The sequence below is a fragment of the Blennius ocellaris genome (assembly GCF_963422515.1).
Source record: "Blennius ocellaris genome assembly, chromosome: 5".
NCBI lineage: Eukaryota > Metazoa > Chordata > Actinopteri > Blenniiformes > Blenniidae > Blennius > Blennius ocellaris.
In genome coordinates this window covers 23,701,091-23,718,668 of record NC_137654.1, presented here as the reverse complement: position 1 = coordinate 23,718,668, position 17,578 = coordinate 23,701,091, and the positions used below count along the sequence as shown (strand labels likewise).

General features: G+C 42.6%; 1 protein-coding gene across 1 annotated transcript in view; it reads left to right on the top strand.

Moving 5' to 3' along the window:
- Positions 1-2,134: 2,134 nt before the first annotated feature.
- Positions 2,135-17,578, top strand: part of LOC308129865 (cadherin-4-like) — a gene marked incomplete at its 5' end in the record, with an annotated part of 228,922 nt that continues 213,478 nt past the window's right edge. The window contains 2 exons of the mRNA XM_080495974.1: positions 2,135-2,191; positions 3,603-3,714. Of these exons, the coding sequence (XP_080352100.1) occupies positions 2,135-2,191; positions 3,603-3,714 (169 nt within the window). The remainder of the gene's footprint in view (positions 2,192-3,602; positions 3,715-17,578) is intronic.

Below are 17,578 nucleotides of genomic sequence, written 5' to 3'. Positions count from 1 at the left end.
TTGGACAAACCTGTAAAATTATGCCATGTTAACATTTAAATGCCACCATCTGCAAATTTTGTTTTCGTAATAGTGCAAAAAAGTATTCTTTGCCAATGCAGGCAATGTTGAAACTGTCTTGATCCCTTTCCACAAACGTTAAGGGAGACAGTTTTCAAAGCTGCACTGCTGATCTTGTGGCTGGAAGCTTGTTGCATTCTGCTGTTTAACTCAGAGTCTCCTTGTGGTATCTGCACTTACTGAAAACAGTGCGATTCCCAGTAAATGGAAGGTACTTTTATTCATAGAATTGCAGGTATTTTATTCTTAGCTATTTTTTACACTCTTCAAACTCAATCCAAGAGCTGAGTTGGACCCATATCCAGGGATCCAGTTTTGGACCTGAGGCCCCATGTTTTGCACCCGTGGTATAGAAAATACATGAATGAAAGAGGTGGATTCACAAGCTCCTACCATATAAACACTGGGTGTTTATGTTGTCCCATCAAACATGTTTGCTATACCTGGACGTTCAACAATATTCACAGACATCAAGAAATGACTGTCCTCTGGGGAATCACAATTTATATGGATTGATAGACTGTTGTATTTAAGGCCTCTTTCCTTCAGATTCATACAGAAAATAAATGAGAGACTGCATCTGTTGCTTCTTACCTCAAACCTTATCAATATCAAATTGATCAGCTCAAAACTTGTAAAGTGTTCCTGCACAGTTTTGAAGTTAATTTATCTTGCATTTAACATGTTATGTGGAAGTGGAGTATTAAACATATGGGCCCTTGGTCAAAACCAGATCACCAAAAGAACCATACTGGCATAAAAAGTGAAATTATTAAAATAACTGACATCCGTAATTAATTTATTCTATAATCACAATGTTTTCCGGACACAACCCAAAGACCCAAGCCAAGACATCAGCCAGGAAAATTATCTGCTTTATTTGTAGCAAAGCGGCATCAAAGCTATACTAAGATGGCACAGTTGTGAAAACATACATGCTGAAGTGCTGCAGAAACAGTTTGCCCTGATGAATGACAAGGTTTCTGTCTGTACAGAGGCACTGTAAGCAGATAGAAATTAAGATACGTTGGCAGATTTGCCAAATAAACAAGATAACAATTTTTTTTTTGAATTGCAAAATTATTTCCATTTTAATGTGTTGAGGATTATTATAATTTTTTTTGTCACATTCGTGAATCAGTACTTGTACAAAGATACATGTTTAGGTTTTTACCAGTTTGGCTCATTCTAGATCAAACAGTTCTGCATGAGGCTCCTGCCAACTTGGCACGCTCACCTCACATTGAGCCTATTATGGGTTCGAGTCCCTTTACAGAAAAATACATCTGATGGCTGTTAATGTGAAAGTGTGTCTATCTGTGATAACCTGCCTTCTACAACTACTTTTTGGATGGATACAGAACAACATACTGTCACTGAACATGCCATTATAACCACATAGTTGCTTTTCAATCAATATAATGGAAAGCAAATATTTGGGGGCGGGGGTCAGAGTTGTTCACTTCTGTGCAGCTAGTTATTATGTCTGTGAAGCAGTGCTGGAAGTTTGATGGAAAATTGGATAATGCGTTTACCATACATGTGGGCACAGGGATTCCGTGGATTACAGACCCCCTTTTCTTTTTTTCTTTTTTCATGGAACCATAAAACTAAAGAGCCGTGAAATCAAATACTGGGGTCCTCGGACAGACGTCATTAGTGCGGCTGTTTGATCCAAAGCTCCGCCGAGTGTTTCTTTAAGTGCGTGTGTGTGGAGTTTTCCCCGCACCGCACCGCACCGCGCTGCGCCGGGTGATAGGAGGGGTTGTGGAGTGACGCTGGCTGCGCCTTGGTGCTGAGCGGAGCGGAGCGGAGCGCTGCGCTCACCTGCACATGAGAGAGCCGGGGAAAGTCTGGCCAGAGCTGCAGCACACTTACGGAGCGCACGGAGGGACGTAACGAGCTGTCTGACCATTAAAAAAAAAAAAACAACAACAACCCAAAAACAAGACACGAGGAGTAGGGGCGATTAAAACATTTTTTCTTTTTTTTTTTTTTTACTGGAAGAATTTGCGAATCGACCCTTCTCTCTGGTTCCTTGTCCAAGGCAGCCTTGGATCGCTTGTTCGCCACGATGAGAACTGACTTCGCTCTGGTCCTGACAGTCGCCCTTCTTCTGGACACATTCTCGGTAAGATTTACCGTCTTTCTTTTTTAACTACAGCTTGTGCTCCAGCGCTTGGATAAAGTCATGCAGCCACACGGTGTCCGCGCAGAGGAGCTGCTGCAGCCGCGTAACGCTGCCCATTATTCTCTTACAAGTGCACTAATTAGTCTCCCGAATGAATGCCCGTGTATAACAGAGGGAAATTAAAGAAAAGTAAGCTTTAACGAGCCAGTTTTGTCCGCAAATCTTCGCCCGGTTTCCTCTTGATCACTGCCTTCTCCATCGCCCGGCAGCAACATCCTATAGTACAAGTTAAATTGCGGCACTGTTTAATCGCCGGCTGTTATACTCGTCATCAAACTCATTTACATCAAATTTCAGCTGCCCCATGCACCTAGTCTGACCATAAAGCAATATCACCCTCAAAAACTTTAACTTCGAAGTTGTGACGTGCTTTTCAACCTTTCATTGTCATTTAATCAATAAAGCTTGGATTAAGTCGGCGCCGGTGGGCTTCTCCTAATGGCGCTCCAAGCCGCCCCTGGATGTTTCCTTCATGCCGCCTGCCACAGAAGCATCGCTCTCATAGTATGTGCATTTAGCCCAAATGCACAGGGATGTTTCATCCCGGCATCATTGTCTCCCAAGAGAAGCAGATCGAGAGTGTAATGTCTCCTCTACTTCACTCCAGCCTGTCTTGGCACCACTGTGCGTAGTATGCGCATACATTAGTAGTATGCCTGTAGTGGCTGGGTCAAATCGTTTCATTTAACCAACAGTGAGCACTAAATGCAGGGTGCAAAGTTGTCTGCAGAGCGTGTGAATACTGCACGCGCGTGCGCGCACACACACACACACACACACACACACACACACACACACACACACACACACACACACACACACACACACACACACACACACACACACACACACACACACACACACACACACACACACACACGTACATGGTTTCTCCTTAGGATCCCTCTGCAAGTGTGAAGACCAAGTCAGGAGGGAGAAAACGGTGCTGCATTCATGCCCTCCTATGTGTGTGTGTGTGTGTGTGTGTGTGTGTGTGTGTGTGTGTGCGTGTGTGCGTGTGTGCGTGTGTGCGTGTGCGCGTGTGCGTGTGCGTGTGCGTGTGCGTGTGTGTGTGTGTGTCACACTCAGCCCAACACTTAAAATTAAGTCCTCATGTTTTTTGGACTGGTTCCTTTACACCACCGTGAATCACATGCATTTGACTGAGTATTCTATCAGCAGTAGACCACTGGTGTTGATAAACTTGTTGAATATATTTCTGCTAACTGATGTTTTTTTTTTTTTTTTTATGGTTCTTTTCTTCAAGACTTCTGGCCAAAGCGGGGAAAAAAAAAAAATCCATGGAATCCATGTTTATCGATGTCTTTACACTGTATTTTCTTCGTTCTAGGGGAATAATGGAGAGCACGTTTCCAAAAGTCCCTGCCGACCCGGTTTCTCACAAAGCTTCTACTCTGTGTTGATTTCAAGGAATGTATTGCAAGGCCAGGGTATCCTGAAAGGTAAGCCCTTTAATTTACTCGCCAGTTATTTTACATGCTGTCAAGACAGTCTACAGTATGAGTAAAAACACTCTTCCTCACAACACATAGGCTGATGAGAAGAGATGAATGAACAGTTATTGCAAAACAGATGCAAAACTGAAACATTTTGTCATCATGAGTTCAAAGTTTGAAAATGAGAACGTCACACACAGTTGCCACTCGGCTTGGCACTTTTTCCAACTCAAATTTATTTTTGCTTTCAGCAGTGTGCGTCTTTTGGATCTGTGAGCTATTTTCTTGCTTGTGATTGTTGAACCTGTTCAATGTCACGATTATATTTAAATCCATCTTGATTACAAGGATTTCTTATAGCACCACCTTCACACTACAGTGTCTTACTCAATGTGTGGTGCTCCAATTACACAAAGAGCCAACCAAGTTTTGAGGGCCCGATAGTGCAGGAAATGGAATCGACATCCTGTGTCTAATCTGGCACTGCTCCTGCCAATGTGGGCTAATTGCAATTCTCTATTGATCCCAATGGTTTTTTTTCTCATAGCTCAGCTAAGCTGTATTGTTTTGCTGTGGGCGCACAATAGCTCTTTTGTGGGTCGACTGTGTCTTCGGCAGCTGCACAGTATATATTTCTCACTCTCCTTAGCCGTGAGAGACCTGGCGGGGATACAACTGTCTAGACTCTCTCTCCTGAGTGAGCGCGTGCATGCAGACATACACATGGGCATTTTAAACTCATGCATACAGTACTTCTTTTTTTTTCTACAATTGTTTTATCTTGTATCCTTAAATGTGTTTGAAAGAATGTGTGTATGAGTGAGTGTGTGTGTGCATGTTTTTTTTTTTTTTTTGGGGGGGGGGTCTTCATTGCCCCAGTGATATAAGACTGAAGAAAGGCATCGGTCTGATTTTAGTGTCTCATTAACTTCACTGTATTGTGTCCTGGCTGGGAGTGGGATTGGATGTGGGACATTGTCAGTGGCAGTGTGCTTGGTCTCAGTGTGGTAGTGATGTCTTCAGCCCAGCAGGGGGTGTCAACACAATCACAAACAATCATAGAATGAGCCATCACTGCTGCACAGGAGCCATTTATTTCACAGGATATTATTTCTGAGGTTTGGTCCTAAAGAGACTATCTTGTTTTTAGACGTGTAACAAGCTTGTTTTCAGTTCTAATGATTCAATTTTCCATAAACAGTAGACCCTTTATTGAATTTCTACTGAACACTACATAATTTGTGATTTAATAAACTCTAAAGTGAATTTCATCCAAAAAAACCCCCCAAAAAACAAACCGAAAATAAATCATGCACATCTCAACTCATTTATCTGCAGATTTTTTTTCTTGTTTTTTTTTCTTTTCTTGTGTTGCTCAAAAACATCTGGCCAGAGGGTGTCATGCCCATCTTTGCTGTGGCATCTCCGCAGCTGCAATGTCATCTTCATATGTGTGAGTGCACAGCTGAAATGGCCAGGCCCGCCACGGAAGACACACACACACACACACACACACACACACACACGTCCTATGTGATTTACAGGGCTCAGCCAGTTGATTTATAGTTGGTAAGGGTGTCACTGGAGGCAGGCAGGAAGCGGCTCTGGAAAGGCTTTAATAATAACATTGTTTAACCCAAAACCGTCAGATGGGGGCAGGAGTAATGACACACACACACACACACACACACACACACACACACACACACACACACACACACACACACACACACACACACACACACACACACACACACACACACACACACACACACACACACACACACACACACACACACACACACACACATTAGCCACCAGGGGGAATAATGGAAAGGACAGAACTAGGACCTTGGCCATGAAAAGGAGGATGCCTGGGTCTAGACAGGAGGTCAGTGGGGTGGAGGAGGAGGGTGCCACATTTCACATTTGATAATTTTGAGTGCTTCCGATGCACCAAATTGCCTAAAATGGGAAAGACTGATTTTTGTTTGTGAAAGCATCACGCATGAAGCCTCTTTGCAAAGTCACATTGTCAATTTGAATGAAAGTACATTTTGACCCAACTATGGCAAATAGTTGAGGCTCAAAATTAAGCCATTCAAAGTTTTGTAATTTATTTAAAGTGAGTAATTTGCAGTGCTTCAGTTATAATTTCTTTAATTAATCATCACTCTGTAATCAACATAGGCGCTTATTTAGATAACTATCTAAAAATTCTGACCGTTGAAGCCAGCTGGGTGTTTTCATTGATGAGCACAGTTTGTCTAATAAGCATTAGTATCAATCCTGCATTGTTCAGGCTGTGGGAATAGATTTTTCTCTATATATTTTGAAAAACCCTGCCAGTTATTACTAATGACTGAAATACATACAGTACATGCATACAAACAGAGCCCTGGCAGATTATAGGTCTGGATTGTAATTGCAGCTTTTGATATTGATCTTATTTTTTGACTTCTCCATCTTACGTCATGCCGAGTAACAATTTGTAGGTTTAACAGGGACAGTTTGTTTCGTACGTAGCCATAAATCAATAAGCATATTTTAAAAACTGACCCCCCCCCCAAAAAATAATAATTGTTGGGGTCCCCAATCTGGGCTCTGGCTCCAGACACTGTAGTAGGGGTCTGATGCTTTGGCTGCTCTGAAGTTGTCACAATGAGATTTTCACATGTCAAATAAGACCCTACTAACACACTTTCTATAATCTAAAGCAGACCTGGGAAACCATCCCTGGCCTTCATTTTGTAAGGCTGCTTTTGTACGTTGGTGAGAGTGGGTGAGGCTGCCAGTTGGCGTCACTGTAATGTTTGGGAAAATCTGATTTCAAGGGTGTGTGTGGGGGAGTCCACAGCTTTTCTGCACAGGCACTCTGGTTCGGCTCCAGATGGAAAAAGCAACTCACTAAGAAGTGAGTCCATCCATCGATGGGAGCAGATCCCAGCCGACTATGACTGAATGCAGGTGAGACCCTGGATGAGCAGATCCCTTCACCTGTGTTTGTATACATGTTGGTATAACAAAATCAGCACTGGAAGAAATCCCCTGCCTCTCATGCCTGGTTTTCATTGAAGCTATCACAGACTTTACAACATAGCCACTGCACCACCACACGTTGATCTCCAGCAACCCAAACCACGCACATATGCACTGCTCACACTCGAATCTGTTTTTTCTGCTGTGAAATAACTTACTGAACATCAGTCAGGCTGAGCACATTTCTGTTCTCACTCTGTTTCCGCCATGTAGGAAACACAAAAAAACAATCAGTTGTTAAAATAATTTGAAGGTTGATGTTTGGATAGTTGCTGTCACGATGTTTGGAGTATTTTGTATCCCACAGATGAGAGGCTGTGAGTTGGACCCTCGCCAGACTCACACAGATAAACAGAGCCAGCAAACATACCCTCATCTCACGTGTCCCTCCTGCATCCCTCTGCTGATTCTGGTTTTGGTAATGAAAGCCAGGGATGGTGGTTTCAGCTCAGTGAGCCCACTCTGCTGACCTTGGACTTTGTTTCGGTTACTGGTGCTTTTGGGCAGCTGTGATTTTTTTTTTGTATGTGCAACTGTGTGTTGTTGTGTTTGTCTGAGTGTGTTTGACCAGGGGAGAGAGTGAAGAGGAAGGGTTGAAAGACGGATCTGTTCGATTGTGATGTGTGGTGTGCCTTTGCCTTTTTTTTTTTTGGACATGTCAGTACCTGAGCCATAATGATGCTGACATCAACAGAGCAGATTCTCAGTAGGAACAGGATATTTTCTCTTCTGTCAGCACTTTTTTTATTTTTTATTTTATTCTTTTAAATCTGATGCTTGAATCCATTTTAAGATGAGACTTTCAGCAACTCATCAGACAGAATAAATGATCCAAATGTCTGTATTAAAGTAACATAGCTGTATCTGGCTGGCTCTAACCCCCGCCTTTGCTAGGCTTAGTTTTGCCATTGTGCTCATTAATATATTTTCTGATGCACTAAGCACTCTCTCTTAACCCCACACACAGGTGTACATATACACGTGCAGACTTTCTCACGCCTACACTTACCGATGCATTCAATGTCTGTTGCAAAGTCTTCATTTGCTGACATTTAGTAGACATTCACTGTGCAGTTGTTGCCATTTAAATCTGTCCATTGCTTCCCTGACCCAGATCCTTTCTCCATGCCTTCAGTGACACCATATTTCCATCACAGTCACTGAATATTCTGGTCTTTGCCTACTTTACAAATATCCAGAAACCTGAAGAACTGAATGGACGAGGGTTTTTTTTCCCTCTCGTTTTAAATAAAACAAATTGTTCAAAGCTGTAATTTTCTCCAGGATAATATTCCCCAAAATCTCTTCCAGCGGGCACCCAGAAGGCCCTGGGTGATGAGTCTCACTTGCCTTGGCTTGTCAAGCTTGCCTATAAGGCTTTAGGTGATTTTTCAAAATCCAATAGCTTGGCTGTTACTTTGCTGTAGGCTTTGTATTCTGAACATCATTTTTCAACTTGAAGCACAGAAGTGGATATACAGTAAGTATTGATTTCACCCTCAGTTTAATGCACAGAGCATATTTTCATATGGAAAGAATGGCTCACCGTCACAAATAACCGTATGGGATTCCCTGCCTTAGGATTTAATAATGCACCATGGATGAGCAGAACATTCCCTGTCCCTCTTACCCACAACCCAGAGCTTGCTCACACTTTTCACTGGTTCAGAGAGCTGATGATGTGGTGACAGAAGTCAGCTTGGAAGAGGTGACTCCCGGGATCCTGAATAAAAGATATCATTTCTTTTCACATCGTCCTTTGGGATGGACAATACACCCCCGCCCCCCCACTCCTTTCACCCTCAAACAGAATCGGATTGTTTTGATTTCCTGTTTACCTTTTGCCTTAAATCTCATGACACACAGCCTGCAGTGTTATTTGGGCCAATAGCAGACAGTCGTGCTAATGGCAATCATGCAGTTTTGGGATACACACTTGTTTGTTGCATTCTGGATCTTCCTAAGTCATGCGCATTGTTTTCTGTCATTCTTCATTAGTTTTGGATCAAGGTATCTTACGCCATTCAAATTATTCCTTAACTCCTATCTCGTTCCGATTCTCAAAGAGGCTCTTTGCAGCTCGCTTCTTGTTAGCATTATAGTCCCTGTTAAAAAGCAAAATAACAACACAGATCCTTAGTCTGTCCTCACCATCTGTTTAAATCTTTATAGGCTTTATAGCTCATATTTTGTGCAGATCTTCAGTCATTGTGACAGGAGCAGACTTATTCATTTTCAGCAGTTATTAATTACAAAGAACCATGAGGCTGACATTTGTTGGACGTCATGTGAAGCGGTGAAGACACTAGAAATACAGTGAAGTACAGATTTATGCTCTTTAGGCCAAAGGCTAATCTGACCTGAGGGAGCTTTTATAAATATCCAGCTGACATATCATCACCTGGTGTGTAATTCTATGCTTGATGTACGCTTCTTACTTGTAAAGAAATTTTCAGTCGAATTTTCCAGAGAGGCTCATATAAAAGGATTTAGGTGGACATTCAAATTTTTTTTCAGGTCTAAATGCGAATGGTTTATGAGAAAAACACAAGTAGGAGAAGTGTGGGGGATTTCATTGTACACCTGCAAGAGTGTTTTGTGAATAATGCTATTAGGCTTGGAGAAACAGTACATATGTGCTTTTGAAGGTTTGGTTTGTGTGTTTTATGCTCCACTGTGCTGTGTGCACTGAGGTCGGGGACTGGTGCTCAGTGCATGGTGGGTACTCTCAAGGTTTTTCCAAGCTGGCCATTAGAACGGCAAGCAGGAGAGAATGAATAAAGAGGTGGGGGAAAAAAACAGGTGGAAGCCATTATTATTTAATGGAAGTTTTGACATCTTCTCCCTTTGTTTTGAGAGGTGGGACAAAGGAGACAAGGGAGCAAAGGAAAAAATGTTGGAGACTTCCTGCAGATTGAGTTACTCTGTGGTGTGTGTGAACTCTGCATCCTTGTCATCTGCTTAGTACATTAAGAGACCTCCTGCCTTGCTGTGATGGGCCTTCTGGGGTTCTACAGGACCAAGGTTATGGCCCTCTTGAAGACATTAAACCCATTAAAATACTTTACGTGGACTCTCGGTCTTTAATGCACAGATGGTCTGTATGGGCTGTGAAGGCTGTTAGGTGACAAGGGGACACTACTAGCTCTCCCTTTCTCTCTCTCTCTCTCTCTCTCGTGCCCTTTCTCTCTTTCTATTTCTCTCTCTCTTGCTCTCTCTCACACACACACACTGAGGTTAGGAATACTTTTCTTTTTTTCTTTCGGTTTTGTCAGATTAGGACTGCAGAGCGTCTGTTGTAAGGTGCCCCCGTTCTCTTTGGTTGAAATAGTTTTTCATGTGGAGTGTTAGCGGTGTGAGGTGCTCCCAGGGCTGTTGGTTTGCTGGGATGTAGTGGACAGGGATTACACCAGCAGGATAATGATAAGCCTACAAGGCTGTTTTCTCTTTGCTTAAGAGTCACACTGACCATGTTCTTTAGCTCGGCTTCTGTCAGAGGGAGTGTGAAGCAGAGGGTGGCATAGTGGGAGAGAGGCACTTTCCTCTCAGTGGGATCGAAAGGGACGGACAAGATAAGGCTCTGCTCCCTGAAACAGCCAGCACATTATCATATATGGTGCTGGGTGCCGTTTTACATTCGCCCAAAAACACAAAGAAAAGGAGAAATCCATTATGGCACTCTAAAACAAATGGGATCCAAATTTCCTCTCCAAGACCGCCCACTACTTCGATATAGTTTTGGCCTGGACCCAGACACTCTGGTGTCCTCATCCTGCCCACTCAGTTCAAACTCCTCCACTGCCTCTGTTTGTATGTGGTAGCATTTTTAATTAGAGCCTAATTGATTCAGTTAGAAATGAAGCCACTGTGAATCCAACCCCAAAAAGTGATAAAAACAGCCAATCATGGCACTATCACTTTATTTTAATTCTTCTGCTGGCTTGTTGTGATAAAGGCAGGCAGTGGTGGTGCAAGAGACAAGGGTGACACTGTTTTGCATGTGAAGCTTATTTTGTCTGACTGTTTCAAAAGTCTTCATTTTTTATTGCTTTTTTTAGTGCCTGGAAATTAAAAATGTATGAGTTCACTTTGGGTAATTTTCCTCTTCTCAGAATCTTTAAAAACTGGTTTCTTGTAGCAAAAACATAATTAAAGCGAAGTGGACTAAAAGCTCATTTACAGCCATTGTCATAAAATCGCCTCATAACAGTAGTGCAGAAATACTACGGAAAATGCGACATTATTCTCACCTCTCACCCAGTCTTCCATTATTTCGCGACTCCCCAAACTGAGATCAGATCATTATTTTTAATTAATGATACTTCTGTCCATTTCTCACACTTTTCTAATCAACAGCAGAAGTGTATGATCTCTCTGTGGGCAGGACAAATCCAAGAGCATTACAGCCTCATATGCTATTCCCTTTGCTTGAAGATCCCTTGTCTTTGTTAAGGGAGGATGAAACGAGGATGGAAGCTCTCAGAAGACACGGCTGTCTGGTAATCACTAATTGTGTCCTGAACTCCTTGTGAATGTTCCCTATTAAGTTCTTAAGTTCAGCACACAGTCAAATCATTGCCTCTGTACTAGGAAGCTGTGCAGGAACACAGAGGACACGAAGGAGAAAAGCATAGAGGAGTTGAGGGTCGACAAACAGAGTGCCAGTAATGTTAATTAATCAGAGGACAATGATGAGTCCCATGGTGTCTGTCTGAGCTATTCAGCTGGCTAAAAGCTAATAAGGGGCTAACAAAAGCATTTCCAAAGGAGACCTGGCCTTTGCAAACAGTGTCTGTAGATCCATGTCAAGATAGATGTTGGTTTTTTTGACAGACTTTATTGATTTCCCCTCAGAGACAACTCTTATGTTTCCCAGTGGTTTGGGTTGGAGTTGGCTGGATAGTGAGGCACGTTGAGGTCGTGGTTGAATTGCTGAAATTCTATTTTACTCACAAGCAATATAGTTAATACTAAATTCTTCTTTTTTATTTTTATATATTTCACACCTGATACTGTGGTATGAAATATTTGGTGAGGCCCAAGAGGTAGATTGATATATATTTAGCTTGTTCGAACTACGTTCACACATACTTCTGTCTACTCATTCTAATGACATGGGAAGCATCATGTTTCCACAACTTCTGAGCATACTGATATGAGGAGCTTTATGCTATACTTAGCCTGTGTTTCCACAAGCATTTTGCACAGCTCACCAAATCACCTTTTTCTGTACCATCGTCTTCTTGCTTTATTAAGTGCATAATGCTTGGCTATATTCCACAACATTTTGAGTGCTCTTATTTAGCTCTGTTGCACGGAGTGATTGAAGCTCCTTTATTATGAGGTCTTTTGTAAACATGGCACATACATCCTCGTACTGTGCACATGTTTATCAAGCTCAACAAGGCAGAGCATCTTGGTTTGTCTACATGTCTGGTTGTTGGTGTTATCCTTTGCCCTGTGTGATCATATGCAGTATTCTCACAAACCAAGCCACAATGTAGAGCTCATCAGACCGCGGGAGCATTTTCAGTTGAGACTTGTAAATACACAAGGCGGTTGGTGTGCACCCTGGAGTGACTGTACTTTTGCACTGCTCGCACACCAGAGTGTGTACTCAGACCACCTCTTCAGGCGGCTTTCAATGTGGCTGTTCACATGGTTCACATGTGTGAGAGGCGTGTTAAAACCTTCAACGCCGCACCATACTGGTCTCCAAAATTTAGCTGGTCAAACAAACAAATGACAGTGTCAAAGCCACCTAAAATGTCATTGAGGTTGATCTTTTCCATCCATCCATCCATGGTAGAGCGGTCATTTCCCAATTGGAATATTTAACATTTGATTCCCACACTGAACCCTAACTGCTCCTATTGGTGTGTGAATGTGTGTGTGAATGAGATTGACTGTGTAAAGCACTTTGGAGCTGCTCGTGCAGTTGAAAAGCACGATATAAGTGAAGTCTATTTACCATCCATCCATCATAGTAGTGATGTGGGTTGAGAGTTTTATTGAACCGGAAACAACAAATTGGGTGATTTTCAAAATACCTACCTGATTTATGGCATTCAATTCAAGAGGCTGTTCTTTTTTAATTGGCTCACCAAATATAGTCACAGTGTTTGGGATGGGTGTTACACTGGTTCATCCTGGTTCAATAGATGTGGATTATGCAAAATGTCTTCTCATGTGCTGTCAAACCATAGGTGAAGATGTGACAATGTGATAACATCAATTAAAAATGTACTTTTGTAACATCTAAAGTTAGAATGTGAGAACAAAATAGAGAAATAGAAATAATTCTGGACTATTCTGACGATTATGCACTGTAGCAGTGGTCCGAGCGCTCCCATATTCATTTTTGCTATGAAGACTCCTTTCAAACCTCCATTAAAAAAAAAACTAAACACATTTTTATCATACAATTTCACGGTGAACTTCTTCCTCAATGAAATGCAAATTGTTGAAATAAAAATCCAACGGGTAGATTATTATAGCTTGACAACCAAAGTCACACTGTGTTAGTAACTCGCACATTCTCAGTTAACATTTGCACCGAACTAAGCTGTGAATATATGCCCTTATAAACTGATGATGGCTGTTGAATTTCGGGGTTAGAGTGCACTCCACAGTGCTGAAGTGAGTCTATTTTAGATTTCTACTGCAGTGGCTCCTGCAGTTTCTCTATTTCAAACACGGTACCCTCCATTATGCTCTGCGTGACCAATTATTTTGTGCCACACAGCTGATCAGTAGGTTGCTCCTTTCTGTTTTTATACCATCTGTGTGCGAACAGTAATTTGTTTGTTGCATTCTGCTGTGATCCCTGACATTTGTAGGCTTTGCTTCCACTCAGAGCCTGAAGAATTAAAGGCATGCAGAGTATCCAACTTAACCTGTTGTTCGTTTTAACTCCCGGGTTACACACTCGTTTGAAAATACAATGGATAGCCACGGTGGAGAACTGTAATTATCTACTCGCTGATATTCTGCACAACTGTGAGGCCTGAGTTGAATGTCAAATACTAGTGTATGACAATGTGGCACTGGTCCATGTGTAAGGCCTGGGATTACGATTGGCCAAAGTTTGTGACGAGTGAGCGCACAGTTTAAAGCCCCGCAACCAACCCGCTTTTAAAACCACACTGGCCAAAATCTCTTTCTTCTCCATGTCGCTATCTGACTATTGTCTTTTTCTGCACATCAGAGGAAGAGGCAAAGAGCGAGGGTAATAAAAGGCATCGCTTTCCTCCTCTGGGCCTGAGAGAATGTAGAGTAGCAGATAAGTTGTCTAGCTCCAAGTCTGAGAATGATCAAAAACAAAGTGAATACTGTGGCCGCAGAGGGAACACGCTCCCATCAGGGAGTGAGGGGAAAAAGAAAGGGAGAGAGGAGGAACAGTGGAGAAGAAAAAGGGCTGGAGGAGCTGCCATCTTCCAGAAAAAAACTGTTTGCTCATTTCTGAGGTAGAACGAGTTGAAGAGCTGCAGTCAGGTTTAGCCAGCAGGTAGATTGACATGAATGCTCAGGACGACAGTTTTATTCTGTGCAATTCAAGGGTTGTTTTTTTTGTTGGGTTTTTTTGTTTAGTTTTTTTTTTGTGCAGTGAAGCAAATTTTTGGTGGTCTTACATGATGATTGGCACATCTTTGCCCTTAGTGAACGCTGGAGATAATGAATGTGTATTGCCCTCTTATGACTGGAGCTTTGGGATAGTTTAGTTACACACAATTGAATAGCACATTTGCCTATTCTTTCACACATGTGCACACACAACCATGCACATACATTGTTGACTGTCCCCAGAGGCGAGGCTCGGGTCTGGAGGGTGATTATCCTAAACAGAGAAATGAAAGGATTACAAAGTGATGGTGTAATCCAGCTGTCAATCCCACACCTCATTAGCAAACATAGGTCTAAGAACAAGTGGAAATGGAGGGGGAGATGAGGGGCAATGGGTGGGTAAGGGGGACGAGGTGAGGGATGGAGATAGTTTCAGCGAGAGGGGAGGGAACATTAGTAAGGGAGGAATGACAAGAATATGAGAAAGTGGGAGGAAGAAAGAAACCAAGGAAGGGGAGGGGAGGAGAAGGAGAGGTAACAGCCACGCTATTCTGCTCAGGGGGCTCTGCAGAGAGTTTTTATTAAGCTTTCATCTGCCTTTCCTCTCCTCTTTTACTTCACTCTGCTTCCCTTCCCCAGCAGCACCAACAAAAGCAGATGCAGGGAGCCCTAGCCATGTCAGTCACGTCTCAAACCCACAGTTCTGCTTGTAATTCCCTGATTAATTAAGAACAGTGATTTGTTAATTTAATTGTAGGTGTTGGGTCGTTTTTTTTCATCCCCCCCCTCTCTGTTGCTTTCTTCTTACGCTTGCTCCCTATCATCCTCTTGGCAGGCTAATTTGCCCTGCAGCTTTGAGGAGGGGAAATGAAAGGTATAGCAGAGGAAGCCTTCAGATGGTTTATTAAGAATTGATTTGCCACAGTTGCAAAGAGACAGACTGTAGGGAGATACACGCTGACGTGCCTCCCAGGCAGACACCCCCGGGCTGTGGGGGGAAAAGCAAGATTGGGAGACGAAGAGAGGGCGTGGGAGCAAAATGAGATTGTTGGAATATTGTCTGGCTGTCTTTCCTGAGCACACTGCAGATCCACTGCTGATTGACCACCAAACACTGAACAAGATCTTGATTTGTCCAACTCTCGGCAGTCTTAATCTTTCAGCTTTTTACTTAAGGCCAGCGCCGTAGATAAGAAATGGCAGTTGGCAGCCTAATAGCAGTGCTCAGTAAGTGAATAAGCAACTGGTAGGGAAACGTCACAATCCCCACTGCGAAACATCTGATTTCTGTTGTTTATAAATGCACGCACTTTAGATGGCTATGACTGGCATAATCTGGACGAAATTACACACCTTTCACAGCAGTCAGTCAACTATTGAACTGTCACATCACACCCGAGCTCTTTAATGAATTTATATTAGCGCAGCCTGCCCTATTACAAAAGACAGACCTGGCTTCCTTTCCCACTGTGTTCGAGCTGCAACGCCGTCACATGGTCCTGCTCATGAGCAGACGCACACTGGACAGCATGGGAGGCAAGAGATAGATGACAGATCAGAGGCATTAGAGCTTCAAAGCTCGGGAGAGAACAGAGGAACAGAATCCCCTGCAGCTAGGAGAGACAGTTAAGGAGGCAGTGCATCTTATCTTCAGCAGCTCATCTCCACATGTGCCCACAGAAGCCGCTGCCCCTTCATTTACAGCTGGTCAGACACCGCAGCCATGAAAGCTTATTGACTCTCTAGTCAGGTATTTCATCCCCGTGTGTTTCTTATGTCAGGTGAGGTTGTTGATTCCATTTTCAGTCTTAACAAGTTGATTGGCCACTGCTGCGTTCCATTTCTTCTCATCAGAGAAGCGTGACATTTCTCATTATCCCTTCACTTAATTTATGCACAAATTATTCATAGTTTGGTAAATCACAAAGTTTCACGATAGAAATTTGACAGTTGCTGTTGTGTTTTAAGAAAATGGCTTTTGGATCAGGAATCCATTCCACTGTTCTTTTTGCGTCAAAGTCTGTTTGCGCGCCAACTGGTGCGAGTGCATGTGGCTAAAAATCGGGGATTGCTCGTTGATGATGACTGCAAAAAGTTGTTTGCTTCCACCAAATGAGATGAGCAGAAGAAAATGGAATTGAAATGCACAATAAAGACACTCATTGTGACTATGATAAAAGACTTGGCTTCATCCTGCTGCAAACGTCTCACAAATACAACAACAACAAGATTTTCGGTATCTATGATGAAAAGGATTTATGGAACAGAAGAAGAGCACAATAACACCATCTCAACCATGTGACAGGGAACATGTATGGGTCTGAATTAGCTGCCAGTCAAAGAGGCTTTATATAGCTTCACACATCCTTATTACAAGTAACTACTTTATTATGTAGGTAACTATATAAACAGTGCACATACTCTGCTAGACAGTTGCTTTTGTGGGATCAGTAAAAGCACATTGTTCCTGAATATCTAAACCATCTTGGCGATACAATGGACTGGTTAAAAAAAATCAGAATGTTTGCTTCAGAAAGTAAGACTTTTTTATACCTTCTTGCTGTCTGACACCAGCTTTAACTAGAAAATACTTGTGGTGGACACGCTGCACTATAACGACTCTGTTAAGTCAATAAGCGTCTTAGTGGTTTGGTTCCCACGTAGCAACTGGCAGGATTGGAGTACAGGAATCTGAATAGCTGTGGTCTGCAACCTAAGCTGCAATCCTGTCTCCGGCCAGAAAAACCCTGGAGGAAGGGTTGTCTCCTCAGAGGAAGGTGGGTAGAAATGCTGACTCGGACGTGATACTCACTGGACAGAGAAAATAGAGACAAATGACACTGCATTGAAGGGCACAACTCAGTTCTGTTATAGCTAAGAAGGTGGGGTATTCTTCATGCCGGTTTCTTCTTATGGAGAAGAACAGGGCCCATCTTTCATCGATTTGATCTATATTTCCACTCTAGCAGAGGAGGAACTAAGGCGCCCTGCTCTACGCCATAGAGAAATAGCCCATTTTTTTTCCTTCTTTGAAGCACACAATTTGCATACACATGATTGCTGCAGTGTGCATTGCAGCACCACTTTACCATGCGTCCGATTTTTAGTGGAAGCCACTGCACAGAGCACAATTTCAAAAATCCATGTGTTATGTCATATGACATTAATCAAATAATCAAATCAAATGTATGTGTTTCTCTTCATTCTTGTCCATGGTTATCTCATGTCAGGAGGCTCCCACATGTTTCACTGCATCATCGTGGTTAGG